The 24,021-nt window shown below is 43.7% G+C and overlaps 1 protein-coding gene across 4 annotated transcripts; it reads left to right on the top strand.

Annotated features, from left to right (window-relative positions):
* The first annotated feature begins 1,378 nt into the window (after positions 1-1,378).
* Positions 1,379-23,548, top strand: CCDC77 (coiled-coil domain containing 77). Of its 4 annotated transcripts, none has more exons than XM_028490907.2 (9): positions 1,379-1,434; positions 4,421-4,473; positions 6,305-6,548; positions 9,572-9,714; positions 16,794-16,890; positions 17,794-17,866; positions 20,152-20,243; positions 21,183-21,331; positions 23,387-23,548. In XM_028490907.2, the coding sequence occupies exons 2-9, from the start codon at positions 4,436-4,438 to the stop codon at positions 23,409-23,411; spliced, it is 861 nt and encodes a 286-aa protein (XP_028346708.1). In that variant the 5' UTR covers positions 1,379-1,434; positions 4,421-4,435; the 3' UTR covers positions 23,412-23,548. The 4 variants fall into 4 exon arrangements, with proteins under 4 accessions (XP_028346708.1, XP_028346707.1, XP_028346710.1 ...); XM_028490906.2 differs by having other exon boundaries at positions 1,386-1,464; XM_028490909.2 differs by lacking the exon at positions 23,387-23,548 and adding an exon at positions 20,850-20,903 and having other exon boundaries at positions 1,386-1,464; positions 21,183-21,264.
* Positions 23,549-24,021: the final 473 nt, after the last annotated feature.

Raw genomic sequence — 24,021 nt, 5'->3', positions numbered from 1 at the left:
AATCTTGATGTAACTAACAGAAAATCACAAAAGGGGAAAAAAAGCAGATTTAGAAGATGGCAAATTCCTTTTAGACTTCCTTAGGTCTCAGACCAGTGAAGAGTCCCAGCTTTTCCGTACCAGTATTGTTACCAAGCAGGGTCCTTGGATTCTTCAATCAATAGAAATTGATGAAGCCAGACGAGGACAGGCAAGGCTTCATTGGGACTCATTCTGCAGCAGGGAGGGAGTGAAAACAAGTAACAGGTGCCCTTGCTCAATCCCGGCCCAGAGGGCTGGCTTAGGGGGTCTGCCCACCCCCCTGGTGGTGCTGTGTGCAGGGATCGTGGCAGGTGGGTTTTGGCCTTGTTGTATCTTCCTGTTCCTGTTTTGCCCCAACTGTGCAGGCATGCAGTTATTTTTAGTCTCTCATAGTTTCTTTGTATTCTGTTGCTGGAGGAGACGTTTGTCCAGGTGCAAGCATTGCAGTAAAGGGTCCCACATCCCAGCCTGTCTCAGCTGCAGCTCTGAGATTAAAGTGCCTTTCCCCCTACACCCAACTCTTCTGCAAAGATGAGACCACAATTAGCTTTTGAACTAACTTATATGATTAAAGACAGTTTCTCACACCTCTCAGGAAAAGGAGGATGTGTCTGCTACCTGATAAAAACAACATTTATGGGCTTCCCTGGTGGCGCAGTGGTTGAGGGTCCGCCTGCCGATGCGGGGGATGCGGGTTCGTGCCCCGGTCCGGCAGGATCCCGCGTGCCACGGAGCGGCTGAGCCCGTGGGCCGTGGCCGCTGGGCCTGCGCGTCCTGCGCGTCCGGAGCCTGTGCTCCGCGGCGGGAGAGGCCACAGCAGTGAGGGGTCCGCGTACCGCAAAAAAAAAACAACAAACAAACATTTATATACGTACTCCTCTGACTGTAGAAACTGATTCACAGGTCCTGTCTTGGCTCTAGGCCATCAGGTCATTGAAGGAGAAGCTATCTTTTTAGACTCTTCACCTCCTTGATAAACTCGTACATTCCAACTCATAATAATCCTGTGATTATGCACAGCATTTCTGCATCGTCTTTCATGAAAACAAAGTAGTTGAGAAAGCCTAAACCGGGAGCCCTAAAGTGCGCCAGAACTAGGGCGTCAGACCCCAAACATCAACACCACCAGTACTGGGAGGCGCTGGGTGCTGCCGTGCCACCTCCTCCATCCAGAGAGCTGTGTGCAGAAAGAAAACTACATTTCCCGGCGACCTCTGCGGGGCAAGGCGCGCGAGGGAGGGCGGGAATGGGGCGGGCCTCTGTGTGAACAGCTTTTCTATTGGTGCGTAATCCAGAGGGCCGTGTAAACCAGTGGGCGATTGGACGGGCTCTTGCACGTTCCGTGGCGCCGCGACGCCCTGTGGTTTGACTTGTTTTTCGGTTGAGCTCTCGGCGTCTGCGGCTCTGGGCGGCGTGAGTAGAGTTCCGGGTTCCGGAAGAGGGGTGAGGGAAGGGGTCTGTGGAGGAAAAGCGGGGGGTGCGGGGAAGTAACTGCGGGAGGAGTGGGAAGGGGAGGGGTGTGAGTCTGAGAGGGCTTGTCGGGAGGCCGGAGGGAACCGTTAGCGTCTGCCGGAGGGCTGGGGGCGGGGGAGGGCGCTGGAGGATGGGGGGCTGTGGTCACCGGGGGTCAAGACGGGGAGAAATGGTGAAAAGAGTACGGAATGTGGGCTCCTGGAATTCCCTCACCCCCCGCCGGTCTTGGCCTCACTTTCCTCACTTGCAAAGTTGAGGGGTAATAAAAATACTAAACAGAGTTGTGGAGTAAAGAAAATAATAAATGTCCAAGTGCTAAGCAGACGTTAATTGTAAATAGACAAGCTATAAATATATATACCTAAACGGATATCACAGGGATGGATAGAAGCTGGCTGAAACTCAGTAGTTTGTCTATAAACAAGGGTATCGTTCTTTCGGGAAATAGAACCATGTTCCCACCTACAGGGAACGTACACCATCGTGGGAGAGGTGGTAGCCACAAAGAACTCTACTGTGTTCAGTTTTAGACAATTACAAATGGGATTCTTTTGCAGTTAGTTCATTTTTGGATGGAGAGACGCAGAGAAGAGATGGAGGAGGTAGTATTTGAGTTTTCATGCGGAGATGGGATTTCATTAAGTGAAATTATGAGAGTGGAGGGAAGTATGGTCCAGCTGGAGGGAGGCTCATGAACAAAGGCACGGAGGCAAGGTTATCTGGAAACCAAGGGCACGTTAGGGGAGTGGAGGGAAGTAAGGTAGGAGAGGTAGGTTTGGTCCTTAAATTTAAAAAGCCATGACGTTTAGGCAGAGTTTGATGTAGTGCATTAAGCTATCAGGAGCTTACGACTTTTTAGAAGGTGGTCCAGGAGAGGGGCGGGGTGGTAAAACAGTGAAGCCATTGTAGCAGGGTGGGTGGGAAGATGTGGAGATCCTGAGTTAACATGGCCGTTGTCCGAATATACAGGATTTTCATACGGTTGGATGAAAGGGTCAAGAGAAGGAGTAATGAAATGATGAATTCAAATTTTCAAGTCCAACGTAGAGTATGGATACCAAGGGGGAAAGCGGGGGTGGGATGAATTGGCAGATTGGGATTGACATATATACACTATTGATGTTATGTAAAAACATATCTAATGAGAACCTACTGTAGAGCACAGGGAACTCTACTCAGTGCTCTGTGGTGACCTAAATAGGAAGGAAATCCGAAAAAGAGGGGATATATGTATACGTAGAGCTGATTCACTTTGCTGTGCAGTAGAAACTAACACAATATTGTAAAGCAACTATAATAAAAATAAAATTAAAATTAAAAAAATAGAATTTCAAGTCCAGGTGGTTTGGAAGATGCTGAATTATTAACTAAAATATGAAAGAAGGAATATGTTTGGATGACAAAGATGCTGTATTTGGTTTGGGAAGTGTTAGCTTTGAGGTGCTAAAAAATATGTGACTTGAATGATTTTTTTTTTTAATATTAAGGAGTTTTATTGGTCAATTTTGACCAAATCTTTGGGTTCATGACCCAGGAGTGAGCTGCTTCAGTCTGGGATTTTTTTTTTTTAAGTTAAACATTTCAAGCTCCAGTGGGACATGTAGGTGAAAATGTCTGTTACATAATTGGAAATTCAAGTCAGGAGATGGAAAGAGATGTCATTTATTCATTAAACAAGTACTTGTTAGTTACGCTTTGCCAGGTAGTGTTTTAGATGATAGAGGTAATCATAAAAGCAGTAGGAATAATGATGTTCCTGAAGAAATGGATAGAGGAAGTAGTAAAGAAAGTTGAAGACAGAGCCTTTTTTTTTTTTTTTTTTTTTTTTAATTTATTTGGCTCCACCGGGTCTTAGTTGCGACATGCGGGATCTAGTTCCCTGACAAGGGATGGAACCAGGCCCCCTGCATTGGGAGCGTGGAGTCTTAACCACTGGACCACCAGGGAAGTCCCTGAAGACAGAACCTTTTGAACCAAGGGTGTAAATTTTTCAGTGAAAACAGCAGTCATCTGCATTTATTGAGTGCTTAAATGTGTTGGACACATGCTCAGCCCTTTTGTTCATTTAATCCTTACACCAACCTATGACATAATGCTATTATTATCCCCATTTTCTAATAAGTAACTGAAGTTTAGAGAGGTTAAGTAAAAACTTGCCTGAGGTCACACAGCTAATAGGGGACAGAGCCTTGACTCAAATCCAAGTCTGTCTGATTTCAGAGCTCTCAACGACAAAGCAGTATTTTAAAAGGGAGGTTAACACTGTCAGGCGCACAAATCCAGGAGTGACTTGTTGAATGGAGGAGGATGGGAAACAATAGACGCAGCACACCAAATAAAGATAATATCAATGGCTTTGTATTTATCTTGAATTTAGCATGATGGGTCCTCTACCTTAATATCCACTTAATTTCTCTTGGTTATTAGAAACTTTCTGCATCTTCCTCTCCTACAATTTCAGCAAAAGGACTGTAAATTTGTTTTGCATGTAAATTTGTTGCAGTAAACCTTCATACTAAAGCTGTTCTTTTGTGTGCTTGTCCATCAAAATACTAAACGCCATTCTGATTTTATTTGAAAATAATAATAAGGAAGAATGCCTTCATAGAATTTCAGGGTTTGGAACTACTTTAAAGAATACATTCTAAAACATCACATTCTGGGGTGTTCCCTGGTGGTCCAGTGGCTAAGACTCCACCTTCCAATGCAGAGGGCATGGGTTTGATCCCTGGTCGGGGAACTAAGATCCCATATGCCCAGCAGTGTGGCAAAAAAAAATAATAAATAAACAAAAATAAAAAATAAAACATCACATTCTGATGCTGTCGGAAGCACATCTGATGCTGGTGGGGAGGGACCTGTCTGTACGTCCTGTACTTTTTTTCTCTTCCTGACTCCTCATTCTGAGTTTTTGTGTATTTGACAGGTGGGAAAGGACAGCATGAACTTTACCCCGACGCAATCCCCTGTCTGCAGAAAGTAAGACATTTGCTTATTTTTGAGTTGTAGAAATAAAGAATCCAGACTTCTGTCACCTTAGTACACATTGGCGTAGGAACTAGAAGAGTTTTGGATTTGGACTATATTAGACATCATTTCTCTAATTATGTGGAATTTAGATTAGAAACTAGGACATAGTAAATGTTAACACAAGAATACAGGCATTTTATGTGGGCCTCATACGGTGCCAGTGGACCCTTGGATTACAGAGGAAACAACCAATAGACAAACACAGGGCACTTTGGACTTTGCCTCTGTGTCAACCTGCGTGACGCCTCATGCTCACCCTCATCGCCACACTCTCGTTTGCAGAATCTCAGAAATACCTCTTAGTTTATCTGTTAACCTATATCCCAGATTATAAGGCAACACCTTTTCAAAACATGAAACTAAGTACATTAATATTTCTGTTGTGAGCTTTTAATGATTGAGAAAGTATTTGTTCTTCATGCTACCTGAAAGTGGATTTTAATGTCTTTCCTATACATGCTCACTTATTAAAAGTGCTGCCCAGGGCTTCCCTGGTGGCGCCGTGGCTGAGAGTCCGCCTGCCGATGCAGGGGATATGGGTTCGTGCCCCGGTCCGGGAGGATCCCACATGCCGCGGAGTGGCTGGACCCGTGAGCCATGGCCGCTGAGCCTGCGAGTCCAGAGCCTGCGCTCCGCAACGGGAGAGGCCCGCGTACCGCAAAAAAAAAACAAAAAAACAAAAAACAAATTATTGCTGCCCATAACCTTCATTAACTACAACTCTGGGCTTCTGGTATAAAATTTCTCTACTCTGTGGTCTCTCTTGTTGTTGTATAATCAATTGCAGGCAGTTAGCCAAAGTGGATTAATTCTCACATGAGGATTTCTCCACTTCTGCATCATTTGTTTTCTAACTTTCATTGTTTTCAGCTTAAGTCTCTTGTTTGCTAAAAGCAAACAAACAAAAAAACCCTCTGGTCCAGCCTTTGATTAGCCTTTGATCTCGGCTGGTCTTGGTCCATGTAATTTCAAGTCTCTGATGTTAGAGACTAGGGTCTGATTGGTCGTGTGGTTACTGACTAGGCTGTATTTTCTAATCCTGAATCTTTATCATGCCCTTCCTTAATAATCTTCCCCCTTATATATCTACCCGTAAAAATAAACTATTCCATTATGCATGTTCTAATCTTAAATGGCAATATCGTCTGTATATGCATCTACATACATTTTTGCATTTAATTTTGGATAATTCATTCATATTCATACATGTATCTGTAATTCATAGTTTCTATAACTTTGAGAATATTCCATTGTATGAATATACCATAGTTTATCCACTATCCTATCAAACAGACATTGGAAGCTTTACTGTTTTTGTTACCACAAATAATGTCATTATGAACATTTTTGGATGTGTTACCTTGTATGTCTGTGCGGACAAGAGAAATTGCAATTTTTCTAGATTGTGCCAATTTACTGTCTGTAGTTTCACCAAATTACACTCCATCAACAGCATATAAGTGTTCCTATTGCTGTATGTCTTATAGTATCAAATTTTCTGACTGTCACTATCTGGTCTTACTTAGTTGATATTCCTTTTTTTTTTTAATGGTATTTTTTTACTCTCTAACTTATATTTTGAATCCAGCCTTAAACCTTTAATACCTGGAAAGCAGTTCATAAGATTATTCACGAACCTGTAACATCAAACTTTCAAGGTTTGTGAGCACCTTAATTATAAGCACTTTAAGGACATAAACCTGATTTTTAATTTAAGAAATTGTAACATCTCATAAATGTTCAGACAGTTTATGAACGTGTCCTTCCTAATCTCACACAGGCTGACGGCTCTCCCCAAGCATGAGGCTTCCGGTGGCTTCAGTGGCCCCACCAGGTGGAAGGGGGTATCTTTCTCCGATTCCGTGCAGTCAACTCCCTTGCCTTCAGTGGAAGATCGTCTGGCCGTCCTCTGCCCTTCTCAGGAGCTTCTAGAATATTATCAGAAGAAGATGTCTGAGTGTGAGGCAGAAAACGAGGGCCTGTTGAAGAAGCTGGAGCTGTACAGAGAGGCCTGCGAAGGGCAGGTGAGGAGGAGCCGGTGCACCCTCGCGCCCTCTGAGTGAGCCCGTCCGTTGCTGAGAAGGCCTTCGGGTGCCAGCTGGTGTCACAGTATACGTGTCAACATTCTCTTTTTTTTTAAATTTATTTATTTTATTTATTTATTTTTGGCTGCGTTGGGTCTTCGTTGCAGTGCGTGGCCTTCTCATCACGGTGGCTTCTCTTGTTGCGGAGTGCAGGCTCTAGGCTCGCGGGCTTCAGTAGTTGTGGCTCGTGGGCTCAGTAATTCTGGCTCATGGGCTCTAGAGCACAGGCTCAGTAGTTGTGGCACGTGGGCTTGGTTGCTCCGCGGCATGTGGGATCTTCCCGGACCAGGGCTCGAACCCGTGTCCCTTGCGTTGGCAGGAGGATTCTTAACCACTGCGCCACCAGCGGAGTCCTCAACATCCTCTTTTGATCCCCTCCACCCCAGCCGAGCTGCCCACCCTCCGGGTGCCCCGTTGGATCACGATGCCCTAAAGTGCTCCATCTCTAAAGTCTTCACTCTTTGTCTCTGCCTCTCATGCACCTCTGGTTCTCTCTCCCTCACACCTGACTTCGCTTCAGTGTCGCCTCCACAGCTCCTGGCTTCTCAGTGTGCTCAGGGCAGCAGGGCAGCTTCTGGCCACTGTGTCCCGCTTTTAACCCGAAGCTCATGGGCTTCTCTCCAGTAGTCTAGTCGCTGTGCTGCCGGCATGCGGCCCTGCTCATCTGCACCCCTTGCCCGGCAGAAGCCCTTCCTGTGGCTTAACCCCATCCTCGACCACCTGTGTCCTGGAGCAGGGCTTCTCAGCCTTGGCCTTACCGACGTGAGGGCTGATGATTCTTTGTTGTGGGGACTGTCCTGTGCGTGCAGGATGTGTAGCAGCATCCCGGGCCTTTACTCTCTGGATACCGGTAGCCCACCCCACCCCCTAAGTTGTGACAGTCCAACCTGCCCCCAGACATTGTCAGATTTCTCCTGGGGGCATAGGCAAAACCACCCCAGTTGAGAACCACTGTCCTAGAAAGGTCACAGGTCATTACAGGATAAATTCATGGTAAACAAATCATCTGTATCCTCAGTCACCACGCAGCAGTTTTCTTACCCATCAGTGGTCGGCTCCCCGTCCCTGCACGCCTGTGCCCTGCCTTCACTGCTCCCCTCCGGCCCGCAGGCCCCCTCTCTCCTCAGGCAACCTTGCTTCCCAGTTCACAGAGGGAACACCAGCTTCCTGCCCATCCACACACAGTCACCTGCGTCCGTATCCGTCTCCTCCTCCTTGCTGATCCAGGGACCACAGTGAGCTGAACCGATGCAGCACTTTCTCTGTTCCCCACCCCCCCTTTCCTTCCTAAGAAACCCTGCTTTGCTGCCTCGCCTCTTTGTGTTCTGGGTTTTTTTAAATTTATTTTTTGGCCATGCTGCACGGCTTTCAGGATCTCAGTTCCCCGACCAGGGATTGAACCCGGGCCATGGCAGTGAAAGCCCCAAATCTTAACTATTAGGCCATCAGGGAACTCCCCTTTGTGTTCTGTTTTTAACCTCTTGCCTGACATTGGCTTTTCCTCCTCAGTATATGGACAGATTCAAGTCTTTCCCAACAAAAGAGAAAGGCATCCCTCTAGCTGCACCCCCAGCTACTCTCTCAGCAGGGAGGCGCCTTCTTTCCCAGCCACCCTTCCGGAATAGTTTGACTTCATCACCCACTCGGCGACTCCTTGACTGCGGTTGGGTCCTGTCCTCGCTGCTCCACCTGTGGACTCCAAGACCTGTTGCCAAAATTACCTCATCTCTCTGTGCCCTTTGCAGTGTTTGTCACTGTCGACGTCTCCTTTCCCAAAACTCTGCTCCCGTCTTGATTCCGGTGTCATTTTTCTTTCCCAGTGTCTGTCCCCCCTTTGACCAGTTCTCAATGTCCGTTAACAGCTCTCCTTCCTAACTCTTCTGAAGTTCTTCCCGATTGCACCGTAAATGATCCCGTTTTATCCATGCGTTGTAGTTCTGCCTGTGGGCCTGTGACATCCAGGTAACTAGTGCTGGCTCGTTCTCCTCCTGAGCTCCAGGGTGGTGTGTCTGTATCTGAACGAACCTCCTTTTCCTCTGCCCGCCCATGCGTGTGCATAGACCACTGCCTTTTCCCTCCATCCACCCATCTCTTAACTTTTCTTTATTCTATGGCTTCATGACTGGCGTCATTGCCTGCAGTTCTGCCCAGCCCTGCATTCAGTCATTCGCTAAGACCCATTGATTCTGCGTCCTGAATGTCTCTCAGTCCCTTCCAGCCACCTCGTCACTGTTGCTGCCGCACTATTCAAACTCCCGTGTCATCTCACCTGAGCATCTTCCACGGTCCCAGCCTCCGGCGCCACAGCGCCCCGGCCGCCTCTCGCTTTCCACTCCAGTGATGCTGAGGTCCTCGTGGTCGGCCAAGCATTTCCGGCTCTCTGCTGGTTCGTGCTGCTTTACCACGCTCTTTCCCAAGAGCGCTGCCCTCTGCTTGTCCCTAACGGTCCCCCTTCCAGGCTCCAGCTTTCTGGCAGTGGACTCGGACTTCCCCAGCAGGCTCCGGAGAGTCTCCTCCTGTCGCACCTCCCCCCTGCCATTTACCGTGCGTGCCCCTCCTGTAAATGATTCTTGCATTTCCATTGTTGGCATGGCTGTCTCCCCACACAACTCCTCAGCTTTGTAGGCAGGAGTCATACCTTTTCATCTTTGTCTTCCAGAATTTCATAACAATGCTTCTTACAGAGAAAGCATTAAAAAAAGTGTGACTAGAACAGGTGGATCATGTGGCGTCCTGGCTTCTGTCATCTGTAAAAGGAACCGTGAGAGCTCTGATGCTGAATGCAAACGTCACGCTCACTTTGTAGTTTTAAACTTGTCTGTACACAGCCTGTTGTTGTCATTTGGATCCTGTATTGCTGAAACCATCCACTTTGTAATATTTCTACATGAACTGACTCCGCCACATCCAACGAGAGATACTCCGATGAAGGCCAGTGTCTTTTCAACTACCTTTTTCCCCAGCATAAACTTGAATGGGATTTGCAGCAGAGGGAGGAAGAGATTGCTGAGCTGCGGAAAGCTCTAAGCGACGTGCAGGTCTGCCTCTTCCAAGAGCGGGAGCATGCCTTACGCCTCTACTCAGAAAACGACCAACTGAGAATCAGGTACCAAGTGGGAGAAGGGAAATGTTGCGGGTATATTTCTAAATCAAACTCAACAAGATACATTTTTCTCTGGTCCTTCTCTTAGGTTGCATTCCCAGGGGACAGGCTCTGAGATGGAGATTTGCCTGCACGATGGTTAGCAGGGAGGCTCTTAGGAAGAACAGCTGTGAGCGGATTTGGGTTGAGGGAGAATTTGAACTGCGATAGGGAGTCCCCCGAGGTAACAGAGGCCTTAGCCAACCCCACAGGGAGTGGCCAGTCATTGCATGCAGGCTGCCGCCAGGGAGATAAGCTCGGGAGAGGCAGCCCCCTTCAGCCAAGGGCAGCTCCCAGGTTATGGGCATCTTGGTCCTGAAGGCGGCATCTGAGCAGTGTTCCATGGCATCCACTACAGTGCACTTTTTTTTTTTATTGTGGTAAAATATACTTAACCTAAAATTTACCATTTTAATCATTTTTAAGTGTAAAGTTCAATATCAGTAAGAACATTCACGTCATCGTGCAGCCATACCACCATCCACCTCCAGAACTTTTTCATCATCCCAAACACTAAACCCTAACTCCCCATTTCCCCTCCCCCAGCCCCTAGTAACCACTATTCTATTTTCTGTCTCTATGTATTTGACTATTCTAGGCCTCATATAAGTGGAATCATACGGTGTTTGTCCTTTTGTGTCTGGCTTGTTTCACTTAGCATAATCTTTTCAAGGTTCATCCACATTGTACAACATATGTGTCAGAATTTCATTCCTTTTTAAGGCCAAATGATATTCCATTGTGTGTATACACCACATTTTGTTTATCCATTCATGTGTTGACGGACATTTGAGTTGTTTGAACCTTCTAGCTGTTGTGAATAACACTGCTCTGGACATGGGTGTACAAATACCCGTTCAAGTTCCTGCTTTCAGTTCTTTTGTGTATCTATCCAGAAGTGGAACTGTTGGATCAAATGCTAATTCTGTGTTTAATTGTTTTGAGGAACCAGCATACTGTTTTCCACGGTGACTGCACCATTTTACATTCCCACCAGCAGTGCACAAGGGTTCCAATTTCTTCTAAAGCATGCCAGCACTTGTTTTCCATTTTTAAAAGAAAAAATAAATTTATTTATTTTTGGCTGTGTTGGGTCTTCGTTGCTGCACACAGGCTTTCTCTAGTTGTGGTGAGCGGGGGCTACTCTTTGCTCCAGTGCACAGGCTTCTCATTGCAGTGGCTTCTCTTGTTGCGGAGCACAGGCTCTAGACGCGCGGGCTTCAGTAGTTGTGGCTCGCGGGGTCTAGAGCGCAGGCTCAAGAGTTGTGGCGCACGGGCTTAGTTGCTCCACAGCATGTGGGATCTTCCCGGACCAAGGCTCGAACCCATGTCCCCTGCATCGGCCGGCAGATTCTTAACCACTGCACCACCAGGGAAGTCCCTGTTTTCCATTTTTTAATAATAAGCCATCCTTATGGATGTCAAGTAGTATCTCATTGTTATTTTGATTTGCATTGCCCTAATGATTACTGATGATGAGCATTTTTTCCATTGCTTATTGATCATTTGTATATTTTCTTTAGAGAAATGTCTTTCAGTCCTTTGCCCATTTTTGAATCGAGTTGTTTTTTGCTGTTATTTAGTTTTAGGAGTTCTCTATATATTCCGGATATTAATCCCTTATCAGATAAGTGATTTGCAAGTGTTCTCTCCCATTCTGAGAGTTGCCATTTTACGCTTTTGATAGTGTTCTTTGATGCACTAAAGTTTTTAATTTTCATAAGGTCCCATTTGTATATTTTTCCTTTTATTGCTTCTGCTTTTGGTGTCAAATCCAAGAAATCATTGCCAAATCCAATATCATTATGTGTTTTTCTAAGAGTTTTATAGTTTTCGATCTTACATTTAGATTTTTGATCCATTTTGAGTTAATTTTTGTATACGTATTAGGTAAGGGTCCAAGTTCATTCTCTTGCACATGGATACCTAGTTTCCCAGGACCGTTTGTTGAAAAGACTTTTTCCCCATTGAAAGTTGAAAATCATTTGACCATCTATGCAGAACTTATTTCTGGGCTCTCTGTTGTATTTTGTTGATCTATTTGTCCGTCATTTTACCAGTACCACACTGTTTTGTGTGTGTTTTGTTTTGTTTTGGCCAAGTTGCATGGCATGCACGATCTTAGTTCCCTGACCAGGGGTCGAACCCGTGCCCCCTGCAGTGGAAGTGTGGAGTAGTAACCACTGGACTGCCAGGGAATTCCCTTTGTTGTTGTTTGGAGTACCACACTGTTTTGATTACTGTAGTTTTGTACTAAAGTTTTGAAATCAAGCAGTGTGAGCCCTCCAACTTTGTTCTTTTTCAAGATTATTTTGACTATTTGGAGTCCCCTGAGGTTCCATATGAATCTTAGGGTAGATTTTTCTATTTCTGTAAAAAATGTTGGGATTTTTATAGGAATTGCACTGAATCTATAGATAGCTCTGAGTAATATTGACATCTTAATGTTACATCTTCCAATCCATGGACACAGAATGTCTTCCCATTTGTTTATTCTTTCATTTCTTTCAGCAGTGTTTTCAGTGTGTAAGTCTTTCCCTTCCTTGGTTAATTCCTGCATGTTTTATTCTTTTTGATGCTATTGTACATCAGGTTCTTTTCTTAATTTCCTTTTCGGATTGTTGACAGTTTATAGACATGCATGTTGAGTTTGTGTTATGCTCCTTTGCTGAATTCACTTACTAGTTCCAAGAGTTTTTTGCTTGTTTGTTTTTTGTGGAACCCTTAGGGTTTTCTATGTATAAAATCATGTCATCTGTGAACAAAGGTAATTTTCCTTCTTGCTTTCCAATTTGGGTGTCTTTTCTTTCTTTTTCTTCTCTACTTGCTCTGGCTAGGACTTCCAATACTTTGTTAAATAGAAGTTGTAAAATGGGCATCCTTGTCTTGTTCTTGGTCTTAGAAGAGAATTTTCAGTCTTTCACCATTAAGTATGATGTTAGCTGTGGGTTTTTCATATGTGGCTTTTATTGTGCAGAGGTTGTTTCCTTCCATCCCTAATTTGTTGAATGTTCTTGTCACAAAAGGGTGTTGAATGTTGTCAGATGTGTTTTCTGTATCAGATGATGATCGTTTGTTTTCTTCCTTCATTCTGTTAATGTGCTGTATTACTTTGATCGATTTTCATATGTTGAACCATGCTTCCTTGCATTCCAAGAATGAATTCCACTTACTCATGGTGTATAATCCTTTTAATATGCTGCTGAATACCAGTTTGCTAATATTTTGTTGAGGATTTTTATATCAATGTTCATAAGGCATATTGGTCTATAGTAGTTCTGTAATGTTTGTCTGGCTTTGGCATCAGGGCACTGCTGGCTTCATAGGAAGTGTCGCCTTTTCTTCAGTTTTTGGAAAAGTTTGAGAATGATTGGTGTTAGTCCTTCTTTAAATGTTTAGTTGAATTCACCACTGAAGCCATCAGGTCGAGGGTTTTTCTTTGTTGGGAGGTTTTTGATTACTGATTTAATCTCCTAATAGTTTCAGCCTTGACCTAATGCAGAGCTTCCCTGGGCTGTACTGAAAGCTCACCTTCCACGTCACCTGATTTATGGGTCAGAGTAATGTTCCAAAGTATGGAAAAGTTGTCTCCAGAAGCTGAGGAGTTCTTCCTGCATTATGCTTCCTTCTTGGTGGTGGTAGGTGTGAGATGCAGGAATTTGTCCTTGCCAGTATCCTGGCAAGCCTAGATCAGAATCCTAAAACTTCACTGATGTGCTTTGTAGGGTTTACCTCTGACCCTTTAGAGCTCATGTAAGGTTCTAACACACTCACCACTTCTTGTCTATCCAGTCTGATTTAATATGGTATCTCAGTAGTGAACTGATATGATGTGTGGAATGGCCAGATCCAGGTCCTTCTGGACAAATTTGATAGAGAGCAGAAGAGTTAACGAGGTCCTAGGAAAGCCTGTAAAAGTATACTGTTGTTCACCTCACATGAATGAGAACTGCTCTGGTCCTGTTACGAGTGGGAAGGAATACATCTGCTTAATCAGTAGCCACATGCTGTATACCTAAAACCAAGTTAATTTGCTCGAGCAAAAATACTGCTACATCTGGCACAGTCATCGGAATTGGACCTACTTGGTAGTAGTCCACTGTTACTGTGTGGTTTTGCATGAGTCATACTTGTGAATTGATGGGGATTTGATGGGGACCTCCACCCCTGCATCCTTTAGGTCTTTATTTGCCATCGTGGCTGGGGTGGGGTGGGGGGCAGTTTCAGAGGCTGCCACTTGCTTTAGCACAGAAACCAAGAAAGCAATTTGGAGGCTTTGCCAACTACCAATTATGTCCATTCCAATTATACATTTGGAGATGGGGGAAATGACCACTGACTGGGTCTGGATCCAGTGGACCCACTTTGAGCTTGAGCTGGACCTGGACCAAAATTCCATTTATTGCATGGTTCCCAAATGCCCTAGATGATGCTCACGTCACCAGGTGTCAGAGTCAGCTCAGACTCTGTATCCAGCAATCCTTGAAATGTCTGGGTATTTCCTTTCCCACAGTGTGTAATTACTTGAATAAATGGCATAGGCCCTTGGAGGTAATGAGGGAATCATTACAATTTACACTTGCTGTGGTATCACCAGGTCTTACTTCCTGGGAGATCCAGCTTCTCCTGTAGGTAACAGTCTCTGGGTCTTAAAACTAGCAGACGTATGGAAGATGGGTCAGAGATTGTGAGTTTGTATAGAATATGCAGCCCCCAGCTCCCACCCCATTTTTTTTTTTCTTTTTTGGCTGTGCCGTGCGGCATGTGGGATCTTAGTTCCCCGACCAGGGATGGAACCCATGCCCCCTGCAGTGGAAGTGCGGCGTCCTAACCACTGGACAGCCAAGGAAGTCCCATCCCCATCCCCGTCTTTAATTTTATTTAATTGTTTAAGCTATACCCTGTTGACCACTCATCTGTCTTGCTCCTAAGAACACTGTGTTCTGTAACACTTCGTATCACAGGCTCTGAAATGTCATTTTAAATTTTGCTTTCTTGGTCCATTTCTGGTATCAACCGTCTTTGGTTGGGTTCCCTGGAAGACACACTCTGCAATGGAGATTTGCTTGCAGGAGGTGTGTTGGGGAGTGTTCTCAGGAAGAAACCACCTGTGAGGGAGTAAGGGAAGTCTGAGTGGGCAGAAGTCGAACTGCGATTCAGTTACAGCAGGCCGCGGTCACTGCCATGGGAGTGACATATATACGCTAATATGTGTGAAATAGATAACTAATAAGAACCTGCTGTATAAAAAAATAAATAAAATTCGAAAAAAATTTAGAGGTAAGGTCTAGATAAATCCTATTTAATTTTAGTTAATTAATTTTTTGGAGCCTGTTGCAGATGCTGACTCCTCTCTGTTGACCTTTTTTTTTTAAATTTATTTTTGGCTGCGTTGGGTCTTCATTGCTGCATGTGGGCTTTTCTCTAGTTGCGGCGAGTGGGGGCTGCTCTTTGTTGCGGTGCGCGGGCTTCTCATTTCGGTGGCTTCTCTTGTTGCAGAGAACGGGCTCTAGGCTCGCGAGCTCAGTAGTTGTGACTTGCAAGCTCTAGAGCGCAGGCTCAGTAGTTGTGGTGCACGGACTCTAGGCTCACGGGCTCAGTAGTTGTGGCTTGCAGGCTCTAGAGCACAAGCTCAGTAGTTGTGGCACACGGGCTTAGTTGCTCCGCGGCATGTGGGATCTTCCCGGACCAGGGCTTGAACCCGTGTCCCCTGCATTAGCAGGTGATTCTTAACCACTGTGCCACCAGGGAAGCCCTGACTTTTTTTTTAATTGATGTATATAGTTCATTGACAGTGTTTCAGGTGTACAGAAAAGTGGTTCAGTTATACATATGTATATCTATAGGTATGTATGTATGTATACACATACATCTATTTTCAGATTCTTATATAAGTTATTACAGAATACTGAGTAGAGTTCCCTGTGCTATACAGTAGGTCCTTGTTGATTATCTATTTTATATATAGTGGTGTGTATCTCTTAATCCCAAACTCCTAATTTATCCCTCACTGCTTCCCCTTTCGTAACTGTAGGTCTGTTTTCTATGTCTATGAGTCTATTTCTGTTTTGTAAACCATAAATTTGTTTTCTATGTCTATGAGTCTATTTCTGTTTTGTAAATAAGTTCATTTGTATAATTTTTTAGATTCCACATATAAGTGACATCGTATGATATTTGTCTTTCTCTGTCTGACTCACTTCACCTAGTATGATAATCTCTAGGTCCATACGTGTTGCTGCAAATGGCATTATTTCATTCTTTTTTATGGCTGAGTAATAGTCCATTGTGTATGTGTGTGTGTGTGTGTGTGTGTGTGTGTGTGTAGTGTGTATGTATGTATACGTACCACATCTTCTTTATCCTTTCATCTGTTGATGGACACTTAGGTTGCTTCCACATCTTGGCTATTATATTCAATAAATAGTGCTGCTGTGAACACTGGGGTCCTACTCTTTTGTTTATTGGGGGGGTTATGTTTGTGTGTGTGTGTGTGTGTGTGTGTGTGTAGTGTGTATGTATGTATACGTACCACATCTTCTTTATCCTTTCATCTGTTGATGGACACTTAGGTTGCTTCCACATCTTGGCTATTATATTCAATAAATAGTGCTGCTGTGAACACTGGGGTGCATGTATCTTTTCAAATTAGGTAGTTTTCTGGATATATGCCCAGGAGTGGGATTGCTGGATCATATGGTAATTCTATTTTTAGTTTTTTAAGGAACCTCCGTACTGATCTCCATAGTGGCTGCACCAATTTACATTCCCACCAACAGTGTAGGAGGGTTAATCCTATTTAATTTTAACTTGAGGTTATCATTGCTTTAACAATAAATGAGGGACTTTCCTGGCAGTCCAGTGGTTAAGACTCCGCGTTTCCATTGCATGGAGCATGGGTTCGGTCTCTGGTCGGAGAACTAAAGATCCCGCATGCAAGTGGCACCACCAAAAAAAAAAAAAAAAAAGTCAGAAGGGAGAGCCTTTAAACAAAAATTTACTTACTCTGGACACTGTTTGCTTATTCTCTGTGAGAATTGCAGGGAGCTAGAAGACAAGAAAAAGATTCAGAATCTCTTGGCTCTTGTGGGAACAGACACTGGAGAAGTGACCTATTTTTATAAGGAGCCTCCCAACAAAGTAAGTAATCCTTTGTATAGCAGGGTGGGCATGGCTTTTACAAAATACAAGCTGGGGTCCATAATCAGAACAATTTTGGTACTTGTTAAAGAAGCTAGAAGGAGAATTAGCTATGGTCGTCTCACATTTACCTACGTTTTCAAAGCATTTTCTCTAATTACAAAGAGCTTTGTGGTTTTTTTCTTTTTTTTCAAAAACCTTGGAAGTAACATTGTTTATCCCGTTTCACCATTGGAAACCTAAAGCTCAGAGGAGAAGATGTTTTGGATGAGATTAGAGAGAACAGCAGGAGCAGACTTAGTGTGGGAACAAGTTTCAGTACTAGTTTCTTTTTAAATTTTTGTTTATACTGATTACAAAATTAATGCATGGTCTTTGTTAAAACAACACACATATTTCAGGAATCTAGTATAAAAGTGGCAGTCTCCCATAATTCTGTACCCCAGAGATAAAGCTCTTTTTCCATTCATATAGAAATATTTGTGTATTTGAGATTTCCATTTTTTTACTTCTGTAAGCAGTTCTTCAATGAGCATTTTTATACATATCTATATATTCATACTTCTGTGTTTCTGTTACTTTCCTAAAGGACCTTGTCAAAGGTTGCTTTTTTTTTTTTGGCCGATATTGCCAAATAACCCTGAAGTTTTATTTTTTCATTTATATCACCAACACTGGTTTTATCCAATTTATATTCAAAACACTGGGTTTTATCCAATTTGTTACTTTGTCCACTTTGGTCTCTCATATGCCTGACATTCTCATATGATTGTATCAATTTCGACCAATTTAATTTACTAATAATGTTTAATCTGCAGAACTAAAGCTAAAAAGTGAAATACTGCATTTATAAGAAGGCTATTTCTGTACCTTTTTTTCTCTCTTTTTTTTTTGATTCTTCAGGTCAGCATTCTCCAAAAGACTATCCAGGCTGTAGAAGTATGTGAACAGAATGAATCTTCAGCTTTCAGAGCAGGTACCAACCACATTATTAGAAATTCTCATTGATGCAGAATTTAAAAGCACAGTACAAATAATTAGAAACTTTTTCATACTATACGGTGATAATGAATGTTTGTAATGATGCCTCTGGTGGTCTGAGGTCTTATTGAGCTGCCTTTTTTTTAAACCTTTCCATGATGTTTTAATGAAGTAGAATAAAAAATATATAATTAACTTGCTTATGGTGATAAGTCATAAAACAGATTTGGACAACTTCTGGAATCACAAACTATTAATTAGCCTCTCTAAGCCTCAGTCTCCTTATCCTTCTCTCTCTCTTTTTTAATGGAAATCCCAATTTTCTTTCTTTTTCTTTTTTTTTTTAGTTGAGATATAATTGGCATATAACATTAGCTTCAAGTGTACAACATAGTAATTTGATATTTGTATATATTACAAAATGTTCACCACAGTAAGTCTAGCTAACATGCATCACTACGCATGTGGTTACAAATTTTTTTTTTCTTGTGATGGGAGGTTTTAAGATCTCTTCTCTTACAAAGAAAATGAAAACTTTAATTTGAAAATATATGTGCATCCCAATGTTCACAGCAGTATTATTTATAATGACCAAGATATGGAAGCAACCCAGGTGTTCATCAATAGATGAATGGATAAAGAAGATGTGGTGTATATATATACACAATGGAATACTACTCAGCCATAAAAAGGAATGACGTCTTGCCATTTTCAGCAACATGGATGGATTTAGAGGGCATTATGCTAAGTGAAATAAGTCAGACAGAGAAAGACAAATAGCATATGTTATCACTTATATGTGGAATCTAAAAAATAAAGCAAACTAGTGAGAATAACAAAACAGAAACCGACTCACAGATACAGAGAACAAACTAATGGTTACCGGTGGGGAGAGGGAAGGGAGGAGAGGTGAAATAGGGGTAGGTGATTAACAGGTACCAACCACTATGTATAAAATAAATAAGCTACAAGGCTATATTGTACAGCACAGGGAATATAGCCAATACTTTATAATAACTATAAATGGAGTATAATCTTAAAAATTTTGAATCACTGTGTTGTACACCTGAAACTAATGTTGTAAATTAACTATACCTCAATTTAAAAAAGAAAAAAATAAGCTTCTTTTTTTTAAAATGTTTATTTATTTATTTTGGCTGTGCTGGATCTTAGTTGCGGCCCGCAGGATCTTCACTGTGGCATGTTTAGTTGTGGTATGCAGGATCTTTAGTTGTGGCGTTCAGGCTTCTTAGTTGCAGCATGCACGTGTGATCTAGTTCCCCGACCAGGGATTGAACCCGGTCCCCCTGCATTGGGAACACAGAGTCTTACCCACTGGACCACCAGGGAAGTCCCTAAATAAGCTTCTTGATTATCTAAAGAATTAAATTTTGTTTAGTGCAATTTTAGTGTTGCTTATTTTTAAAATCATCTTGTCCATTGAAAATTGGGTTATACATTATAACTAAAATGTTTGGATTTAGTATTTTTATTCATTACCCTTTCTAATTAAATAAGATTTTACAAAGAAAATGGACAACTCCAAAGGAAAATTGAGTAGTGTATTTTAACTATACCTCAATTTAAAAAAGAAAAAAAAATAAGCTTCTTTTTTTAAAAATGTTTATTTATTTATTTTGGCTGTGCTGGATCTTAGTTGCGGCCCGCAGGATCTTCACTGTGGCATGTTTAGTTGTGGTATGCAGGATCTTTAGTTGTGGCATTCAGGCTTCTTAGTTGCAGCATGCACGTGTGATCTAGTTCCCCGACCAGGGATTGAACCCGGTCCCCCTGCATTGGGAACACAGAGTCTTACCCACTGGACCACCAGGGAAGTCCCTAAATAAGCTTCTTGATTATCTAAAGAATTAAATTTTGTTTAGTGCAATTTTAGTGTTGCTTATTTTTAAAATCATCTTGTCCATTGAAAATTGGGTTATACATTATAACTAAAATGTTTGGATTTAGTATTTTTATTCATTACCCTTTCTAATTAAATAAGATTTTACAAAGAAAATGGACAACTCCAAAGGAAAATTGAGTAGTGTATTCTTCAGAAAGATGAATATTACTATCCAGATGACATCCTAGCAGAGTTCCCTTAAGAGATTCCTCTTTGAACAGTTTAGCACTATAGTTATTGTACATTGTCCTTTTTCTTCCTTTCCTTCCCTTACAGATAAAGGAAACCAAACTCCTCTGCAAAGGTAATGTTGATGCTTGAATAGCAGAAAGAAAATCTAAGTAAAGGTCTCCCCTCACTTTTATGTTCTATTTTAGATTCTAAAGGCAGCAGGAGAAAACCAGCAGTGAGGCAGAAGGAGGAGAGTGCCCAGCTGCACCAGAGGGACGTGCAGACCCTCATCCTGCAGGTACAGACCACAACCATTTCTGTCCACGAGCCTGGCTCGGGCGCCACATATGCCGAGTGCCTCTTTGCCCACGTGGTCCATCCAGACGCCATGTGATTGGAAGGCTGAGGTTGTTCCTAATTTCCCAGGGTTCTGTGTTACAACCGTTACTCTGTATTCCACCATTCTAGCAGTGCTTTTCTGAATCTGCAGTTCGTTCAGCTCGTAGGCCGAGCCCTCCCAACAAAGCCATCACGGTCAGAACTCCCTCTGCAGCTGGTGCCGGGACACACAGAGCTGCAGTTGTCTGTCCCGATTTACTGACCTTCGGGGATGAGTCCATTTGTCTGGTGCATGTGTTCTAAAGTCTAGGATAGTAGCAAGTCATCCTCTAACTACCTGGTCTCTGTATGTCACTTGCAACCATGATTTTTCATCTAGTTGCACTCAAGTTCCTGTCTTATCAGGGGGCGTATTGATTTACATGACTGTTTCTACCTTTGGCCAGTAGCTCCATTTGGGGTTGTGACGGCCAGACTCAGAGAAGGAAATGACATTGTACTCTTTCTGCTCTCCTTTTTAAATTTAACAATGAAGAAATGAGTCATTCTCTCTCTGTGCAACTAGGAAGTCTTAAAAGGGAGACGGTCCTAAAAGTCCAGAAAGGGAGATGGTGAGAAGGTGAGAGTCCCAGGTAGGGGAGACTGGCTTTTCCAGCTTTCCTGGTGTGATGTAGGTGTTTTGCTTGGTGTGGACGGAGTCTGTTCTTGTGTAGCCTGAGCCCACTTGTAAGACAGTGAAGAGGAGTCCAGCTGAGATTTTTCTCCTGTTTGTTGTGCTGCTGTGCTTTTGTTTGTGGGGTTTTTGTTTTTAAATTTTTCTGGAGAAAGGCTCACTTAGAGGTGGGAGGCGAGTGGGGGCAGGGTGGGAGCGGACACCTCACCCCTTTGGCCCGTCCAGGTGGAAGCGCTGCAGGCGCAGCTGGAGCGGCGGAGCAGGCTCTCGCGGGAGCAGGTGGCGGGGCTCGTGGAGGAGAGGCGGACCTGCATGGAGCAAGTGCAGGCTCATCAGCAGAGGGATCGGGAGAGAGTCGCCGAGCTCACCAGAAAGTGAGTGTTCAAGAAGGCCGCCCCCGGCGGGTTTAAGGTGCTCACGGCGGGTTTAAGGTGCTGCTCGCCGGCCGGTTCGAAGGTGGCAGTCCTGCCCGCGCCAGCACAGGGTCCTGGCGCTGAGGACGCCTCTCGTCAGACGCCCGCCTCTCTCCAGCCTCCTGGGTGCGCTGAAGCTGATGCTTTTCCTGAAGGGCTTGGGGGGCTCCACACACCCCCCTCAACCCATTTGCGGGTTTTAGCTTGATCTTATTGTCAAGAAATGTCCTTTTCTCCACTGATGTGTTACCTGACTCGGTATGACATACCCGCACGAAAAAATGGAAACTGTCTGAACCTGCTGTTTTGCCCCAGACCCGCCTGCCTGTCCCCCGCTTTCTGCAGTCTGCTTTCGTCCCCCCATTTTACTAAGTGTGCCCTCTCTGACGTCATCACTGATTTCTTAATTTCTGTGACCAGTTATCTCTGCACAGTCCCAGCTGTAATGAGTGTCTTTCTGTGTGTCTGGCCCCTCTGATCGCCCCCTCTTTGAAATTAGTCTCCCTTGGTTCCTGCAGCACCTGTCTTTCCCTCCTGTCTAACCCTCCTCAGCCTTCTGTCTGCTTCCAGTGGCCAGAGCTGGGCTGTAAAAGCATCTTCAGGCGAATATGTTTGAACACCTCAAATTTACTTTGATTGAAACTCAACTTTCTCTTTCCCAGCGAGCACCCCTCCCCCACCTCAAACCTGCTACTTCATTCTTTTCCCATTTCTTTTTTTTGTGTGTAATTTATTGTATTTTATTTATTCTATTTTTGGCTGCGTTGGGTCTTCGTTGCTGCACATGGGCTTTCTCTAGTTGTGGCGAGCGGGGGCTACTCTTTGTTGCAGTGCGCAGGCTTCTCATTGAGGTGGCTTCTCTCGTTGCGGAGCACGGGCTCTAGGCGCACGGGCTTCAGTAGTTGTGGCCCACGGGCTTAGTTGCTCCGCGCCATGTGGGATCTTCCCGGACCAGGGCTCGAACCCGTGTCCCTTGCATTGGAAGGTGGATTCTTAACCACTGCACCACCAGGGAAGCCCCCCATTTAGTTTAATGCTGTCACATACACCTAGTTTACCAAGCTTGGAACCTCAGGATGATCTTCGACTCCCGGCTCTCCTGTTTCCTAATTCTAGACCCTGTCAGGTGTGAGCCGGGAAACCTGTCCAGTCCATTCTCTGCCCTGTTTTTCTTACCACCTTGGCCCAGGCTGTGTTCTTGTTTAAATTGTTGCAGTAACTAACTGTGCTTCCTGGCACTGGTCCCCTTGTGCTCTGCAGACCTCCTCACTGCGTGTGTCTTCTGATGGAGTCCTGCTGCCTCAGCCCTTAGGAGCCTCAGCCCTCAGTCCCTGCTCCTCTGTGGCTGTAGTTCACCTCGTTCTTCAGTCAGACTAGTAACACTGTTGTTCACAGAGCACTTGCGGTGTGGCAGGCCCCTCGCTATGCAGTGTCACCCCTTCTCTGACGCCTTTCCCAAGCAGAGGTACACGTCTCCTCCCCCATTTCCCGTGATGACCAGCATGACTGCGTGGTGGCCCTTTTCACCTTCTCTTATAACTGTGTCTTTGTTCCCAGGGTCTTGCTGTAGCCTCTTCCCTGCCCTGCGTGCATGACAAATAATTCTTGAACACTCGCTGATCTTTAGCTTACCTTCTCTTTTCTGCATTAAACTTCCTACATTTAAAAATATTTTTTCACGTTGCATTCTTCATCCTGTTGTGTTTTTTATTTGTCTTCTCAGACTTTTTTTAGTGCCTCTTCCTCCATTTTAAAGTGTGGTCACTAAAATTGGAGGTGGTACTCAAGTTGAGCTCTCCGATCAGTGCAGGTAGAAGATGCATCCCAGCCCTTGGCAGGCTCCGCTTCTTTTAAAATAGTGTCATGTTTGCATTTGGCTGGTGCTTCTCCATCTTTATTTTTGGTATTTTGTGCTTAAGCATAGCAGCTCCACTCTTTGTTGGGTTTTAATTGTTTTTAAGGGAACGATATTTTTAAATTGTCATAGTAAATTGTAATTTTATATCTGTCTTCCAGATTATTAATAACCATCCTAGTTTAGCGTCATCTGCGTATCTGAGCACACAATCAGCTCCTTCCATTAGATCATCATCCTGAGAGTATTGAATGGCATGAAATCCAAGGCTATTAATGGCTGCCCTTTAGGTGTCACTTTCAAACCATTTGTACGTTAACAAGATCATGCTTTCCCAGTTTGTAACTGAGACCATAACATAAGATAGAATAAAATAACTTGTTGAAAGCAAGAGCAGTCCTTGTGGTAACTGAATCAATTTCTCCCTCTTTATACACATGTGCACGTACCTAAATAAGGATATATATGTGTATTTTCTGTATATAATATATATATTCCTCTGGTGACAGTTACCTTTCTGGCATTATGTTACCATTTTCCCCTTATCTCTGTACTGTGCTACTCATGAAAAGAACTAAGTGGATGTGACAATATTTGTTCAGTGGAAAACTGCAGTGGTTGCCTCACGGTATTTAATACCCTTTGCAAGCAGTTTGATCATTTGATACAGTATTTTTTAGCTGTTGATACTAAACTAATGAGTTCTAACTCTTACGGATATTCTTTTTTTTTTTTTTTTTTTTTTTTTTTTTCCCGGTACGCGGGCCTCTCACTGCTGTGGCCTCTCCCGGTGCGG

The sequence above is a fragment of the Physeter macrocephalus genome, chromosome 6 (genome assembly GCF_002837175.3).
Source record: "Physeter macrocephalus isolate SW-GA chromosome 6, ASM283717v5, whole genome shotgun sequence".
In the NCBI taxonomy this organism is placed as follows: Eukaryota; Metazoa; Chordata; class Mammalia; order Artiodactyla; family Physeteridae; genus Physeter; species Physeter macrocephalus.
This window is presented reverse-complemented; position numbering and strand designations above follow the sequence as displayed.